We start from the raw sequence: 16,109 nt of genomic DNA, 5'->3' as shown, positions 1-16,109 counted from the left end.
GCTACCAACTGATCCTTCTAAAACAAAAAAGTTCTGATTATGTCATTCAGTCATGAGTCACTCAGTTCACTCTCTGCTTTTGTATCCATAATGCCTTGAAAGAAATCCAACCTTATCTCTCTTACATTACTTTTCCCTCTCTGCTTTGAGTTCTAGAGATTCCTCAAAGCCTTTCAAGAAGCAAAAGAAAGATTGAGCAATTCCAACCAGAGTGGCTTTCCCTCATTTGTTTCCTTGAAGTGATCTTCTCAAAGTTTTGATTGAAGAATACACTCCAGAGAGAGAGAGAGTGTGTGTGTGTGTCTGTGTATGTATGTAATATACATATACCTCAATCAATCATCTATGAAATACAAATGACAGGCACTATGTCCAGCATTTGACCTAATTACACCACTTAATCCTCCTAATAACCTAATGAGATGGGTACTACTATTATTCACACTTTACAGATAAGGTTAAAGATATTACATAACTATGTCCAAGATATACAGCTGGTAAATGTTAGAACCAGGATTTTAACCTAAGCTATTTGATTCCAAAGCCTGAACTTTTATCTCCACCGCTAGTTGTACTGCTTCTCTCAACGCCTAAAAATCACTGCTAGCCCAGTCTGGCTATTTCTCTGCATCTGTACAGGCCCCACACTTTCCTATCTCCATACGTGTGATCAAACTGCTCCCAGAGGGCCTATGTTAGTACCAACTTCAACCTAGAACATTGTGGATATCCATATCTGGCCCACCCTTCTATATCCAGCTTAATTACCAGCTCTTCCTTATAACTCACTTTGCAGGTACAATCTCTTCATCCCTGAATAGCCACGATACGTTACCTAATATCATTCTGGTGTCACTTATCTACTTTCTACCCTGTACAATTATTTTCAATGTTCAAATCTATTTGATCTAATAAAGTGTTCCCTGAGGGCAGATTCTAGGTGTGATTTATCTTTATCACGCCTAGCACTTAAATAAAAAACTTCTGTTACACATCCATTAGAATGGCCAAAATCCAACACAGTGACAACACCAAATGCTGACAAGGGTGTGGAACAACAGGAATTCTCACTCAGTTTGACAGTTCCTTACAAAACTAAATTTACCATACAATCTAGCAATTGCACTCCTCGGCATTTCTCCAAAAGAGTAGAAAACTATGTCCACACAAAAACCTGCCTAGAGATGTTTATAGCAACTTTATTTATAATTGCCAAAACACAGAAGCAACCAAGATGTCCTTCGGTAGGTGAGTGGATAAACTGTGGTACACCGAGACAACAGAATATTATTCAGCACTAAAAAGAAATGAGCTAACAAATCACAAAAAGACATTGAGGAACCTTAAATGCATATTACTAAGTGAAAGAAGCCCATTTGAGAAGGCTACATACTATATGATTCTAACTATATGACACTCTGGAAAAGGCAAAACTATGGAGACAGTAAAAAGATCAGTGGTTGCCAGGGGTTAGGAGAAAAGGAGGGACAAACAGGGAGAACACAAAAGATTTTTACAGAAGTGAAACTATTCTGTATGATACTATAATGGTAGATACATGCCATCATACATTTGCCCAAACCCACAGAACGTACAACGCCAAGAGTAAACCCTAATGTAAGCTAAGAATTTTGGGCAATAATGTCAACGTAGGTTCACCAATTATAACAAATTTACCACTTTGATGGGGGATGCTGACAGTGGGGGAGTCTGTGCATGTGTGGCATAAGGGGTATATGGAAACTCTCTGTACTTACCACTTACTTTGCTGTGAATCTAAAATTGCCCTAAAAAGTAAAGTCTATTTAAAAAAAAAAAAGGAATTTCTCATCTGGTAAGAGCTCAAAAACTACCTGTTGAATTATCCAGAAGGAAAATAAATAAATAAACCAACGCTAACATCTATAATTATTTCTTTTTTGTTTTGTTTTGTTTTGTTTTGCTGAGGAAAATTTTGCCCTGCGCTAACATCTGTTGCCAATCTTCCTCTATTTTTTATAGGTGGGCTGCCACCACAGCATGGCTGACCAAGTGGTCTAGGTCCACACCCAGGATCCGAACCTGCGAACGTGGACCACTGAAGCAGAGTGCACCAAACGACCTTTATGGTTACAGAACTGAATTATACGGAATGGCAACATAAGCAGATGCAAAACTACAGGAACAAATAATCTTTGTTTATTATGGTACAAATCTACTGAGAAGTAAAGGTAATCAAACTGCTATCCTATGTTGAACTCTACTACAACATTTAGAGCAATATAAGAAAAAAAATCACAGTTTATCAGCAAGCTAGACAGTGGACTACTGATTTAAACTTTCCATTAAACAGAACCCAGAAATAAAGTTAAATTCTAAGTAAAATATATCTGTTTATATACAATTACTTTCTTTATGCTTATTAAAAACTTTATGATAAATTCTAACGAAACTAAAATAATCAACTTGCTTATTTCATTTTTTAATTTAGAAAATAAAGGTAATAGCAATATAATAGATACAAATCATAATCACAATACAAATCTCTTCCTTTAAAAAGAAGCAAAAAATCATAAATTTGTATTACTATTTTAAAACTTTTCAGATGAAACAAGTCTCATTCACGCCACAATGAATCAAGTTGGTATAATAGCCTTGAAGAAAAAGGAATAGAAGATAATTTTCTATAACAATCATTTGGCCCTTTATCTAGTTACTGGTTTGGCTCTGATGTTGGCTGCCTTTAGTCAAGTATTAAAAGCCAACAAAAAACCTATTGTATCTTCTGAAAGATTTAATGTTATTTAATGTACAATTTTGAAGTCTTTCAGACATCCAAAATTTATAATTAAAGCCCTTAGGACTTTCTCACCCTTTTAAAATAAGCATACCCTGAACCAAAAGAATAATCTGTTTATTATGAAACTAAGAACAAACCTTTGAGATAACCCCTAGGGCCAAAAAGAACAAGAATTTTTATGTTTAGATTGTCATAACCACAGAAAAGAGCCCATTGTTAATGCTATAAGAGAGTTCATCTTCATGTGTGTCCCTTCTATTGTAATTTTTTATGCCCATTATTCAAAATTCTAATATTTTTAAATTTTTATATTTGTGACATTCAAAGAATTCGTAAAGAAATTTATATAACAAAATGACCAATTCCCAATTTAGAAATCCTCAAACACTGACTCTTCAGCCACCCTACCAACTCTATTCCTCTCAATCTAGGCCTAGGAATCTCCAAATTCTTTAAGAGTCTTCAAAATATGGCCCCAACTTATTTTTTTTCCTCTCATCTCCCACAGTTTCTGCAATCAGCACCACATGTTCTAGACCTGGACTACTAAACTACCCTTTGAGACTACCAAGCACTTTCATGGGCTCTGAAAGTCAGAAAAAAACTTATGTTCAAAATTTGGCTCCATTATTATTTACTAGCAAAGTGATCTTGGGCACAATACTTAAGACCTTTGTGCCTCTTCTCCATAAGGAAAGTAAGGATAAAAATGCCGCTCTCTAAGAGACTTGACAAAAGTATATGAGATGTAAGTATAGCTAAGTCAGGCATTAACATGTTACACTTCTGATTAACACAGAGATAGCCAATACAGATATCACAAATATCTAACTAATCATCTTTAAAAACATAAATAAAATACAAGGTAAATAGCTATTGAAACAAGATTTTAAAAAGAAGTTTTATTTATACCATACCAATAAGAACAATGGCACAACTAAGTAGAGGAGCCATACCCTAACAAAAACTTAAAAGGGCTCAAACGAGTCTTGCCCTCATTTTTACACTCTCCACCCAAAAAAACAAAACAATAAAAAATACTGCCTGCTCTCCAGCTTTTATTTTCTTGATTAACACCATACAACTGCTCAAGGTGAGAATATTTTAATTCATCCCTGCCTGCTCTATCTCACTTCCTACATCAAATTACTCACTTGACTATTCTCTCTCTAAAATATCCCCTTTATCTGTTCCCCCCCCACTCTCTTCCCCCTCATCTCCCCCACCCCCAACTATCTACTCCATACTCCAAGCCCTTGTTATTTCTCATCCAAATTGCTGTAACAGTCCCTTAAAATGGTTTCCCAGCATCTCTGTCAATATTCAACATCACTACCACACTATCCCGCTGGCTCATTATTGGCCATAGAATAAAATCCTACCCTGACAGCCTAGCTTACAAAGCCCTCAATAACCTAGGTCCAGTTTGTTTTTCAAGGCTCATTTCTAGTCATTCTCCATACCTACAGATAGATAGTCATTCTATCTACCTATAACAGATTACTCACTCATTCTCCAACATGCTCAACACCCTTGTATCTCCATGACTTTGTCTTTTGCTACAAATGTCCTTTCATTCTCTTTCTACCTGGTAAACTCTTATTCATCTTTTAAAACCAAAATGACCTCTTGTCTGAACTTCACCAAACTATACCTCTATTTCCTAATACTGAAATAATTGTTTTATTATCTGTATTCCTATATTCCCATATAGGAATTCCCATAAATTCTCATTTACAAAAAATAGCTATACATTTTCACATTATAGTTACTAGTTTACATAATTTCTCCCCTTTTAGAGTCTGAACTTACTGATGGCAAAGATCACACATCGCCAGCAAGTAAAGCAGTTCATATAGAACAACTAATAGTTGCTGAATTAGCTGAAGTTCAGAAAATAAACTCTAAGTCCGTGAGGACAACAGAACTGCTCTTTCTCCAACATGATCAGCATTAGTAGTCTATTACTTAGAAAAATCTGTTAAAGAAGGGAAACACACATACAGACTCCTTAAACACTTTAACTTAAAACATATATAGTAAATGCACAGTCATTCTCTAACATAATGACATATAGCCAAGGTCTCATCTTTAATTGGAGTTCTGCTTGTTTCTTGTATAAACCATACCTGCCGTCTATGTTTTGAGTTTCTGTTTTTTTTTAAAGTAGACCAAGAATTTGAGAAGCAGAATCCTTCTAGAGTTTTGCAATTTTTTCCCAACCTTATAAACTACTTAATTAAATTACATAATTACAATAACATGTACAACTGACATAAGGTTTGGTTATCAATGCAACCAACTCTTGGTATACAACTGAACTAGTAAGAGAAGTATAGAGGTATACTTGAGGACATCTTCTAACAGACAGGATTCATCATGCATTCACTATGCTTTAGGCATCAGTCAGTACATTTTACCAAAGGACTGGGAAATGTCAGTTACTCCAATGAGTCAATTAAGTGGAGGCTGATGAAGGGAGCGTCGACATAGTGTAACTGAAGATAATCCTTCATGAATATATATAACAGCAGAATCACTTTCAAATTAAATGCTCTGAGCCACAGTTTGCTTACCTGGTAAAGAAAGAATTACATATTGCATAGACCTAATATCCAGACCTGCTCTTACCTGTCAATCCTAGCTCCCACTTCTGGACATGAAATTGGTTTTACCTATGGGTCTCCAGTTCTTCATATATTCAAATTAATTCATCTCATAGCAAAAAACATATATTTTTAAAAATCATCGCTCAACCAGAACCTTGTTCCAGAATCAAGATCCCCTCTTCACCACCTTCTTTGTCCATCAGTTTCTTTTAATTATCCTGCCTGCCAGCTTGGACTTGTGCCCATGTATTCAGCTTGCTCTGTGACATCACTGATCCCCTTTCCCTTTATTGCCTGATGAGATTTTTGACTAAACACATCGCCTTTAGAATAAATGTAAGCTGGGTTTCTTCCTGATTGCTATCCAACTGCTTATCCTATACTTAATATCTATGTATAACCAGATGTCTACATACCTCATACCTGCCCAGTTCTTGCAGATATCTTATTGGCTTATCTTCTCAGTCTATATTCCTAACTTTTTTACTTTGCCTTGGCACTGCCAATTCTACCATCTTTTCAGCTAAAATCCACAGCCATTCGTGGTTGCTAAGATTACATACAAAATGCAATGAAGACAATTAGAATGAAAAAGCAATGGCTCCAAGGCACTAAAAGATCCCAGAAAAAGTCTAAATTATGTTCTCTACATGCTGTTTGCTATTTGCTATGACAGAGAAGGAGTAGAACAGTGAAACGGAGATATTTTAGAAGAGTTTCAATAATAGTTGAAATAAAAAGATTTTCTGGGATTTTCTCAGTTAATAAAGAAATTAAAGGAATTAGAATACTCCACTACTCAGGAATTTGAAACTTCTAAAAATTTACTACACATAAACCTTCTAAAAAATGATCAGTTTTATTATAATCATATTTTACATAAGAAATAATGTGAGTATAGCTTGGCTCTCAGGTCTAAGAAAAGAATAAAAAGATGATTCTTTGATTCTCTTAAGTCTCATTCTAATTTTCAGTCTAATTTTTGTGTCATTTCCAAACCTATATTGAGTAAGAATAATTAAAACTTTTAAAAAAACAATTTTTTAATTGATGTATAACAACTTCTAAACTTTAACACCTCTAAAATCTTATTTAAGAAAATAGAAACAGTACTTTTTTATGAAAGCATCCTTTTGACTAATCACAATAGAAACAAAAGGCACTAAGATTACTCTAACCTCTGATTCTAGAATAACACTGAGTAATAGAATGCCATTTCAATGGTCAACTGCTTCAAAGTATTTTCAAACTACTGTATGCACAGAAGCATAAATGATGATAAACAACACATGGCTTTAGTCATCATGGAAATTTTCAAGTTAACGGAAATCCTATTTTTTAAAAATATGGATGTTCTTTCTTTTTGTTTACTAGAATACATCATCAACATACAGATGACATACACAGATACAGCTTTCCTTCCCAGCTATAAAGTGGTAGTACCTCTATTCATCATTATTTTCCCTAAGACAAAATCTTTATTACTTAAGTATGTCCTTTACTTAAGTAGGCCTCAGATTTAACAAACATGATTCAAGTGCAACAGAAAGTAATTAAGTAAACACCAACCATCACAATAAAACTTGCTAGAGATTTTTATGCGAGATGCTCTCCTAGGCATCTAAAAGATAAAAGCACACAGGCTAGCACACCAAAAGTACAAGCATTAAAAACATACCAATTTCTTCCACTTCTTCCAGGAAATCATTATATTCTCTCAGACTAGGAAAGTCTTCCTCTCTTTTATTGTATCTTTAAGAGAAGAAAAAAATCAAAATATTATGTATCACTTGCTTTCAATATTATCTAACTGGTTTGTTTGTTCTTACCTAATTCATACACGATACATAGAAAAGGACTGCTTACTGCATAAAATACTGTTTTCTTTCTTTCTTTTTTTTGTTTGAGGAAGATTAGCCCTGAGCTAACTGCCGCCAATCCTCCTCCTTTTGCTGAGGAAGGCTGGCCCTTAGCTAACATCCGTGCCCATCTTCCTCTTAAAACACCGTTTTCTTGACATCATCAGGTTTGTACTAAACCAAGAACGCTGTTCTTAAATTCTTATGACTACAGAGAAGGAGTAGAATCAGGAGAGAATGGTACAATATGTAAAATCCTTCTAAGACTTAAGGAAAAGAAAAAGAAATTAGGACGCTGAAGAAATGGAAAATGAGCTTAAACAAGATCTATCATTGGAAATTATGACAATGTTTACTTCTTATAAATAGATTCACTAATTTCCAGAAAGCTAAAAGTTAATTCAAAAGAGACCTTCTTCTTTTTCATGACAGTTATAGTCCAAAGAAAGCTTGATCAGGAAAATCTGTAAATACCGTAATGTACCTGTGCAGAATTCAAAATCCACAGGGGTTAATAATCAAAGATAAAAATCTAAGAAAGACTATCTCCCAGAAGTAATCCAAATAATAAAAGAGCAGCGTGGGCACTGATAAAGTAACCTGATTAAGTACCTAGAAAGACGCTGCTACCAGCAAGGTTGCAATGACCAAGGCTGAAATATATACCACCAAAAAGTAATAATAATAATAAATTAAATATTCATTAATTCTTTAAAGGTCAAAAACAAAAAACTGGCTTATAACAAAAGGACAGATAAAATGAAACCCAAAACTATCAACAAAGAGTAAAACCTAAATTATAAATGAAAAAGACAGAATATTAACAATAAATATATACGTACACAGAGAGACATATATCAAAATAAATTATAGCTAACACACAATTTTCTTTAATAGCCTTCAAATCTCACCCTAAATGTTCCCTCCTCACGCCTGACCTGACATCATTGATGTCACTAGCTTCACAGCATTTTTCTCAATTTATAATCACATATTTATTTTGTTCGCCTGTTTCACTGTCTATCTCTATGCTACGCTACTATGAGCCTTATTAGGGCAAGTGCATGGCTGTTTCACTCATTTCATACCCAGTGCCTAATATGCATAACAGTCTTTGCACAGTAGGTACTCAATACATATTTGTTAATCAAATTAAAGATTTAATAGCAAATAAGTAAATTCCATCAATCAAGAAGCTCTATTCTTCTCTAACAAAGCTTAGATAATTAATATTACTGAGTTCTCTAAGAACTTAAGAAATTTTCGATGAACAAACACATAGATGAATTTATACATATGCACCTACCAAACTGTCCACATTTCTTTCTTTTTTTTTTTTAAAGATTTTATTTTTTTCCTTTTTTTTCTCCCCAAAGCCCCCTGGTACATAGTTGCATATTCCTCGCTGTGGGTCCTTCTAGTTGTGGCATGTGGGACGCTGCCTCAGCGTGGTTTGATGAGCAGTGCCATGTCTGCGCCTAGGATTCGAACCAACGAAACACTGGGCTGCCTGCAGTGGAGCGTGCGAACTTAACCACTCAGCCCCCCGGGCCAGCCCCCTGTCCACATTTCTAACAGCAAATAATGATATCAATAATTGAAATAACTGTTAAAGTCCTCTTTGTGGACTGAATCATTCAAGCAATAATACTTACATCTTTAGTACTTTTTTCCTAATCTCAACCTCCTTGTCAACAGTAGGATCTTCAAAGAGTTGTACCCTGAAGTTGCTCTTTCTAAGTGGGGTGCCACACTCAGGACAGTTTCCAGCTCCTCTCACAAACAGCAAATCCACACAACTTTCACACCTGTAAGGAGAAAAATACAACATAATTTTTAAAATAATATTCAAATCTGCAACAAGTATGTACAAAGTTTGCCCTTTTTTGGTTTTCGGTGGTTTTTTATTTGGGTGGGGTTTTTTTGTGGCATCAGGAAAATTAGTTATTCTTACTTAAAATCTTACAAAAAAACCTTTTGGAAAAAATTTTCATTTTGATTTGGAGCTTACTTTTCAGACATAGGATTATCCCAAGGGACACCAGCTTAGTTTTAGAGGTTAAACAGAAGTACAAATTAAAACGAGCTGAATTGGGGACTAAGAGGTAGCAGGATAGGGAGAAGTCACAGAGGCACGTAAAAGAGTGGTCTCGGGTCTCCTCCATGCTCAGTCCAGTATCACAGTAGACCTGGGCAAAAAAGCCTCTGCCGTGGGGCCTGCACCTCAGAGAGCCATGCACGCCACAATCACTAAAACAAAGACTTTTTTCCCTTTCAGCCTTGTAAGGAAGTTTTTTGAAAGTTCAGTAAGTAACTGAAAAAACTGGAATTATAAGGGAGAAGTGCTAGCTGAGGGAGGCCCCCCAGGCCAGAGGATAGAGAACTGAGAGCGTCCCAGAATGTGTGGAGAAAGAAAACTACCACAGCTTCTATCCTGAGAAATCCTAGAAAGAGTGGCTACTTTTTTATAAAAGCTTTATCAGTTAAAGTTGGCCACCCCAAAATCCACCAAAGTGACTGCCTAGGCAAGCCAGGTTTCCCTGACATCTGCATACCCTCTCTCTTCCCTTCTTGGGCAGTGTGATTTGGGGAAAAGCTTAGAACTTCCTGGAAGTCTTGAATTGGAAAAGCAATGAGCTGGAGAGGTGGTACGTTTCCCCTAATCTTCGTGGTTAAAGGAAATTAAATCCAACTACAGAAATTGAAAATGAGCACGCTTTATAACTACACTAACTAAAGATATTTATAGGTAAGGAGCCATTTGAAATACTCAAAACAATCAAGCCACAAATAATATTCTATATTTCAAGCTCTTGGAGAGTAGTCAATAATTCTGTTTATAAGGTAATATAAAACATTTTAATATTCTAAGTCATATTGTATACATATTGGACATAATGTTTATTTCCACAATCAGTTCTACATCTCCACTTTTTAAAAATCTGCCTTAAATCATAAGGATTTCAACATTAAAGAATTTTTTAAATAATTTATTTTCCTGAAACTTTTTCCCTTTCTGATTTTTAACTGCTAAAAGAACAACTCTTTTCTTAAAGCTCAAATATAGAAGTATATAGAGAAAAAACTGAAAGTTCTACTTCACTCTGTTCTATCTCACTTCCCACATGTAACATACTCTTGTTAAGTTTAGTGTTTATGTGGCCAGATCTTTTTCTACGTATTTATAAAATATATATTTACAAATTATATACATGAAACCTAGTCACATAAAAAAAGAACAGAAGAAAAGTTGATAATTGCTAGTTCACTTCATCTGGCAACACAGCAAACAAAACAGCAGTATGTGGGCAATCTTTTGCCTCCAAGAGTACTAGGAAGTTTTTCAAACAAAATCTTATATTCTGTAGAAAACAGGAAAACTTGCTGAAAACTCCCAAATTCTCAGTCATTACCCATTCCCAAAGATATTTTTATGGTCTTCATTTTTAAAAACCAGAATAGTGCCCACCCTCTTTTCTCTCTGAACAACTTTTTAGATTTTTTTCTTCTATCAAGAACATTTAACTGCTTATATTCTTTTGTCAAGATTTTTCATCAACTTATTTGCTTTACTTTTTCAAGAGCAAGCAAGTTGATGAATAATCTTGACATAGACTAGATATAAAAAACTGACAGCTAATATCATACTTGATGATGAGCAACTAGAAGTTTTCCCACTAAGATCAGATAAGAAGCAAGAATGTCCCTTCTCACTACTCTCTTTCAACATGATACTGGAAGTCTATGCTAATGCAGTAAGGCAAAAAAAGGAAATAAAAGATATACAGATTGGGAAGGAAGACAGAACTGTCTTTGTTCACAGAAGACACGATCATCTATGTAAAAAATCTGAAAGAATCAACCAAAAAACTCCTAGAACTAATAAATGATTATAGCAAGGATGCAGGATACAAGGTAATACACAAAAATCTATCGCTTTCCTATATACCAGCAATGAACAAGTGTAATTTGAAATAAAAAACACAATAGCATTTATGTTAGCACCAACAAAATGAACGCTTAGTTATAAATCTAACAAAATATGTGTAAGATCTATATGAGGAAAACTACAAAATTCATATGAATAAAATTTTTTAAAAACTAAATAAATGGAGAGATATTCCACATTCAAGGATAGGAAAAGTTCATGGATAAGAAAATTCAATATTTTGAGTTGTCAGTTTTTCCCATCTTTATAGATTCAATGCAATCCCAGTCAAATTCCCAGTAAGTTATCGTATAGATATCAACAAAGTGATTCTAAAACTTATATAGAGAGGCAAAAGGCCCAGAATAGCCACCACAACGTTGAAGGAGAAGAACAAAGTTGGAGGACTGATGCTACCTGACTTCAAGATTCACCATAAAGCTACAGTAATCAAGACAGCATGGCATCGGTAAAAGAGCAGACAAACAGACCAATGGAACAAAATAGAGAACCCAGAAATAGACCCACAAATGGTCAAGTGATCTTGACAAAAGAGCAAAAGCAACACAATGGAGCGGAGATGGTCTCCTCAACAAATGGTACTGAAACAAATGGACATCCACATGGAAAAAAAAGAATCCACACTTGGACCTTACACCTTCCAAAAAGTTAACTGAAAATGGATCATAGACCTAAATGCAAAATGTGAAACTATAAAACTCCTAGAGTACAATGTGAGAGCAAACCTACACGATTTGGGGTATGGCAATGACTTTTTCAATAAAACACCAAAGACGTGATCCATGAAAGAAATAACTGATGAGCTGGACTTCTTTAAAATTAAAACTTTCTGCTCTGCTAAAGACAATGTCAAGAGAATGAGAAGACAAGCCACAGACTGGGAGAAAATATTTGCAAAAGACACATCTGATAAAGGACTGTTATCTAAAATATACAAAAAAAACTCTTAAAACCCAACAATAAGAAAACAAATATTCTGCTTAAAAAGCAGGCCAAAGACCTTAACAGATACCTCATCAAAGAAGATAGAAATCTTGCTCAACTTACAGCGGGGTTACATCCCAATAAACCCATCCTAAGTTGAAAATATCGTCAGTCAAAAATGCATTTAGGGGGACCGGCCCAGTGGCCAAGTGGTTAAGTTTGTCCACTCCACTTCAGCAGCCCAGGGTTTTGCCAGTTCAGATCCTAGGCATGGACCTAGCACCATTCATCAAGTCATGCTGAGGTGGCGTCCCACATAGCAGAGTCAGAAGGACCTACAACTAGGATGTACGACCATGTACTGGGGCACTTTAGGGAGAAGAAGAAAAAAAAAAAGACTGGCAACAGCTGCTAGCTCAGGTGCCAATCTTTAAAAAAGAAAAAAATGCATTTAGGGGCCACCCCATGGCACAGTGGTTAAGTTCACATGCTCCACTTTGGCAGCCTGGGGTTCACAGGTTTGGATCCTTGGCACAGACCTACACACTGCTCATCGAGCCATGCTGTGGCAGTCTCCCACATACAAAATAGAAGAAGATTGGCAACTATGTTAGCTCAGCAACAATCTTCCTCAAGCAAAAAGAGGAAGATTGGCAACAGCTGTTAGCTCAGGGCCAATCTTCCTTGCCAAAAAAAAATTTAATAAACCTAACCTACCGAAGATTATAGCATAGGCTAGCCTACCTTAAATGTGCTCAGGACACTTACATTAACCTACAGATGGGCAAAACCATCTAACACAAAGCCTATTTCATAATAAAGTGTCAAACAGCTCATGTAATTTATTGAATACTATACTATATATATATTGAATGCTATACTGAAAATGAAAAACAGACTCATTGTATGGGTACAGAATGGTTGTATCAGTATGTGTTGTTTACCCTCGTGATGGTGTGGCTGACTAGGAGCCATGGCTAACTGCTGCTGCCTAGCATCAGGAGACAGTATTGTACCAAACATCACTAGCCCAGGAAAAGACCAAAATTCAAAATCTGAAGTATGGTTTCTACTGAATGCATATAGCTTTCCCACCATCCTAAGTCAGGAACAGTCTGTATGCAGATGGCAAATAAGCATATGAAAAGATGCTCCATATCATACATCATCAGGGAAATGCAAATTAAAACAAGATATACTACACACCTATTAGAATGCTCAAAATCCAATACACTGACTACATCAAATGCTGGCAAAGATGTGGAGCAACAGGAACTCTCATACACTGCTGGTGGGAATGCAAATTGGTACAGCCACTTTGGAAAACACTTTGGTAGTTATATGTGAAATAAAGCATACTCTTACCACACGATCCAGAAATTAAGCTCTTTGTTATTTATCCAAAGGAGGTAAAAACTTACGTCCACACAAAAGCTGGCAGACAAATATTTATAGCAGCTTTATTCATAATTTTGCCAAAACTTGGAAGCAACAAAATATCCTCCAGTAGGTGAATGGATACACAAACTGTGGTATAGCCAGACAATGGAATATCATTCAGAACTAAAAAGAAATGAGCTAACAAGCATAAAAAGACAGGGAGAAGACTTGAATGCATATTACTAAGTGAAAGAAACCAATCTAAACAGCCTACATAGTATAAGATGCCAAGTATACGACATTCTAGAAAAGGCAAAACTATGGAAACAATAAAAAGATCAGGGCTGCAGTGGGTAGAGGGAGAAATAGGCCGAGCACAGAGGCTTTTTAGAGGAGTGAAAATACTCTGTATGATATTATAATGATGGGTATATATCATTATACTTTTGTCCAAACCCAAAGAATGTACAACACCAAGAATGAACCCGAAGGTAAACTATGGACCTTGGGTGATAATGATGTGTTAGCGTAGGTTCATCCTTAGTGAAAAATGTACCATTCTAGTGAATGATGGTGATAATGGGTATGTGAGAAATCTCTGTACCGTCCTCTCAATTTTGTTGTAAATCTAAAACTGCTCTTGAAAAATAAAATCATAAAAAAAAGTCATTTTTTGTTTCCTGAAAGCAAAGTATGTCTAGGTTTGCTCAATATTATATTAACATTTTAAGCTAATCATTTTAAATATCCAATAAATATTAGGGAAAATCAATTAATAAAATAATAAACAAGCTTGAAACCTGGTTCCCAGATTGTTTTAAAACCTAAGCTATATTTTAAATTTGTAATTTTTTAAAATTGTTTTAATGGTAGGGACAATTATTTTTTAATTCCACTAATAAAGACAGAAAACACAAACCTTTTAACAAATCAAATGGCCATCCAATAATCAAGTAAACAAGTTACTACATATAAAAGAACTTAAACCAGTGTCTGGCACAAAGTAAATGTTCAATAATTGTTAGCTGTATCTCTACATTTATCAAGTCCTTTCCACCCGATCAAGTAATTCTTAAATTGTCCGGAGACTAACTATAAGAAAGAATATTTTCCACTTATCATTTAAATATTCAACAACCTCCAACATCCTGAATTCTGGTATTTTTACAGAATTAATGCATATTTTTTCCATTTTTATTGACACCAACAGCACATTCTAAAAAAAGTATATATTTCTCAAAAACCAATAAAAGTAAAGCTAAAAACAATTACCTCTAGAAAAGAATTTAAAATCTTAAATGCTAATAAACAGTACTTCTGATAAGAGTTCTTGACTTGTTAGAATATGAGAGAGTGAGTTTACTAACTCCATTAATAAAAGTCAGCTAATAAAATTTAATAAAAGTGATTTGGTTAATAACTCAAACATATGTGGGGACAAAACTTAAGGAAAAAAAATTTTCAAAGGCCTAGACTGTGGATGGAAATATCTAAGTAGTTAGAACTCTGAAGAAGAAAATCTCAGTAAGGTCATAGCTGATACGTGGTTTATATTATCAAAACTTTGAATAAAGATTTGTTTCTTTCAAAAAGACACCATAGCTAAGCAAAACTACTGTTTATCTTCAAGAATTTAAGATAAAATGAACTATTTCTTTATACTCGCTCATTGCTGTTTTGAAATTAATTCCAAAGATAATCTGTATATTAACAATGGCTCTTTTATCATCAAAAATGAAGCATTATTTTTATGACAAAGTACAAAACAGCTTTGTGAAAGATGTCCTGTACACTTTCTTAAAGTGAAGCAAAACTTACTGCTTGTTCTACAAGAAACAGCCCTTAATATATGCTATCATATGCAATGTTCTTATCATTGAATCCTCCACTAATAATCTATTACATCTAATTTTACAGACAAAATAATTATAGTGGTGAACATGATGCAGTCTACACAGAAACTGAAATATAATATATGCCTGAAATTTATACAATGTTATAAGCCAACATGACCTCAAAAAAATTTAAAAATCATAAATTCCACAAATTATAATTGTACATTTGTAAAAAGTATATAGCAGACAAATCTGCAGAAAATTTACAACCATAAAAATATTAATTCATTATTTTAAAAATCAAAGTTATATCCACATGCAAAAGAATGAAGTTGGAGAAATAGAAACGGTAATCAAAAACCTCCCCAAAAATAAGAGTCCAGGACCAGACGGCTTCTCTGGAGAATTCTACCAAACATTCAAAGAAGACTTAATACCTATTCTCCTCAAACTGTTCCAGAAAATTGAGAAAGATGGAGAACTCCCTAACACATTCTATGAAGCCAACATCACTCTGATCCCCAAACCTGACAAGGACAACACAAAGAAGGAGAACTACAGGCCGATATCACTGATGAACATAGATGCAAAAATCCTCAACAAAATTTTGGCAAACCGATTACAGCAAAACATCAAAAAGATTATACACCATGATCAAGTGGGATTTATACCAGGGACACAGGGATGGTTCAACATCCGCAAGTCAATCAACGTGATACACTACATCAACAAAATGAAAACCAAAAACCACATGATCATCTCAATAGATGCAGA

General features: G+C 34.8%; 1 protein-coding gene across 1 annotated transcript in view; it reads right to left on the bottom strand.

Moving 5' to 3' along the window:
- Window positions 1-16,109, bottom strand: part of MNAT1 (MNAT1 component of CDK activating kinase) — a 218,372-nt gene that overhangs the window by 159,402 nt on the left and 42,861 nt on the right. Inside the window, exons 2-3 of the mRNA XM_070593141.1 lie at window positions 8,903-9,055; window positions 7,067-7,140 (exon numbers count right to left, since the gene is read on the bottom strand). Of these exons, the coding sequence (XP_070449242.1) occupies window positions 7,067-7,140; window positions 8,903-9,055 (227 nt within the window). The remainder of the gene's footprint in view (window positions 1-7,066; window positions 7,141-8,902; window positions 9,056-16,109) is intronic.

The sequence above is a fragment of the Equus przewalskii genome, chromosome 25 (genome assembly GCF_037783145.1).
Source record: "Equus przewalskii isolate Varuska chromosome 25, EquPr2, whole genome shotgun sequence".
In the NCBI taxonomy this organism is placed as follows: Eukaryota; Metazoa; Chordata; class Mammalia; order Perissodactyla; family Equidae; genus Equus; species Equus przewalskii.
This window is presented reverse-complemented; position numbering and strand designations above follow the sequence as displayed.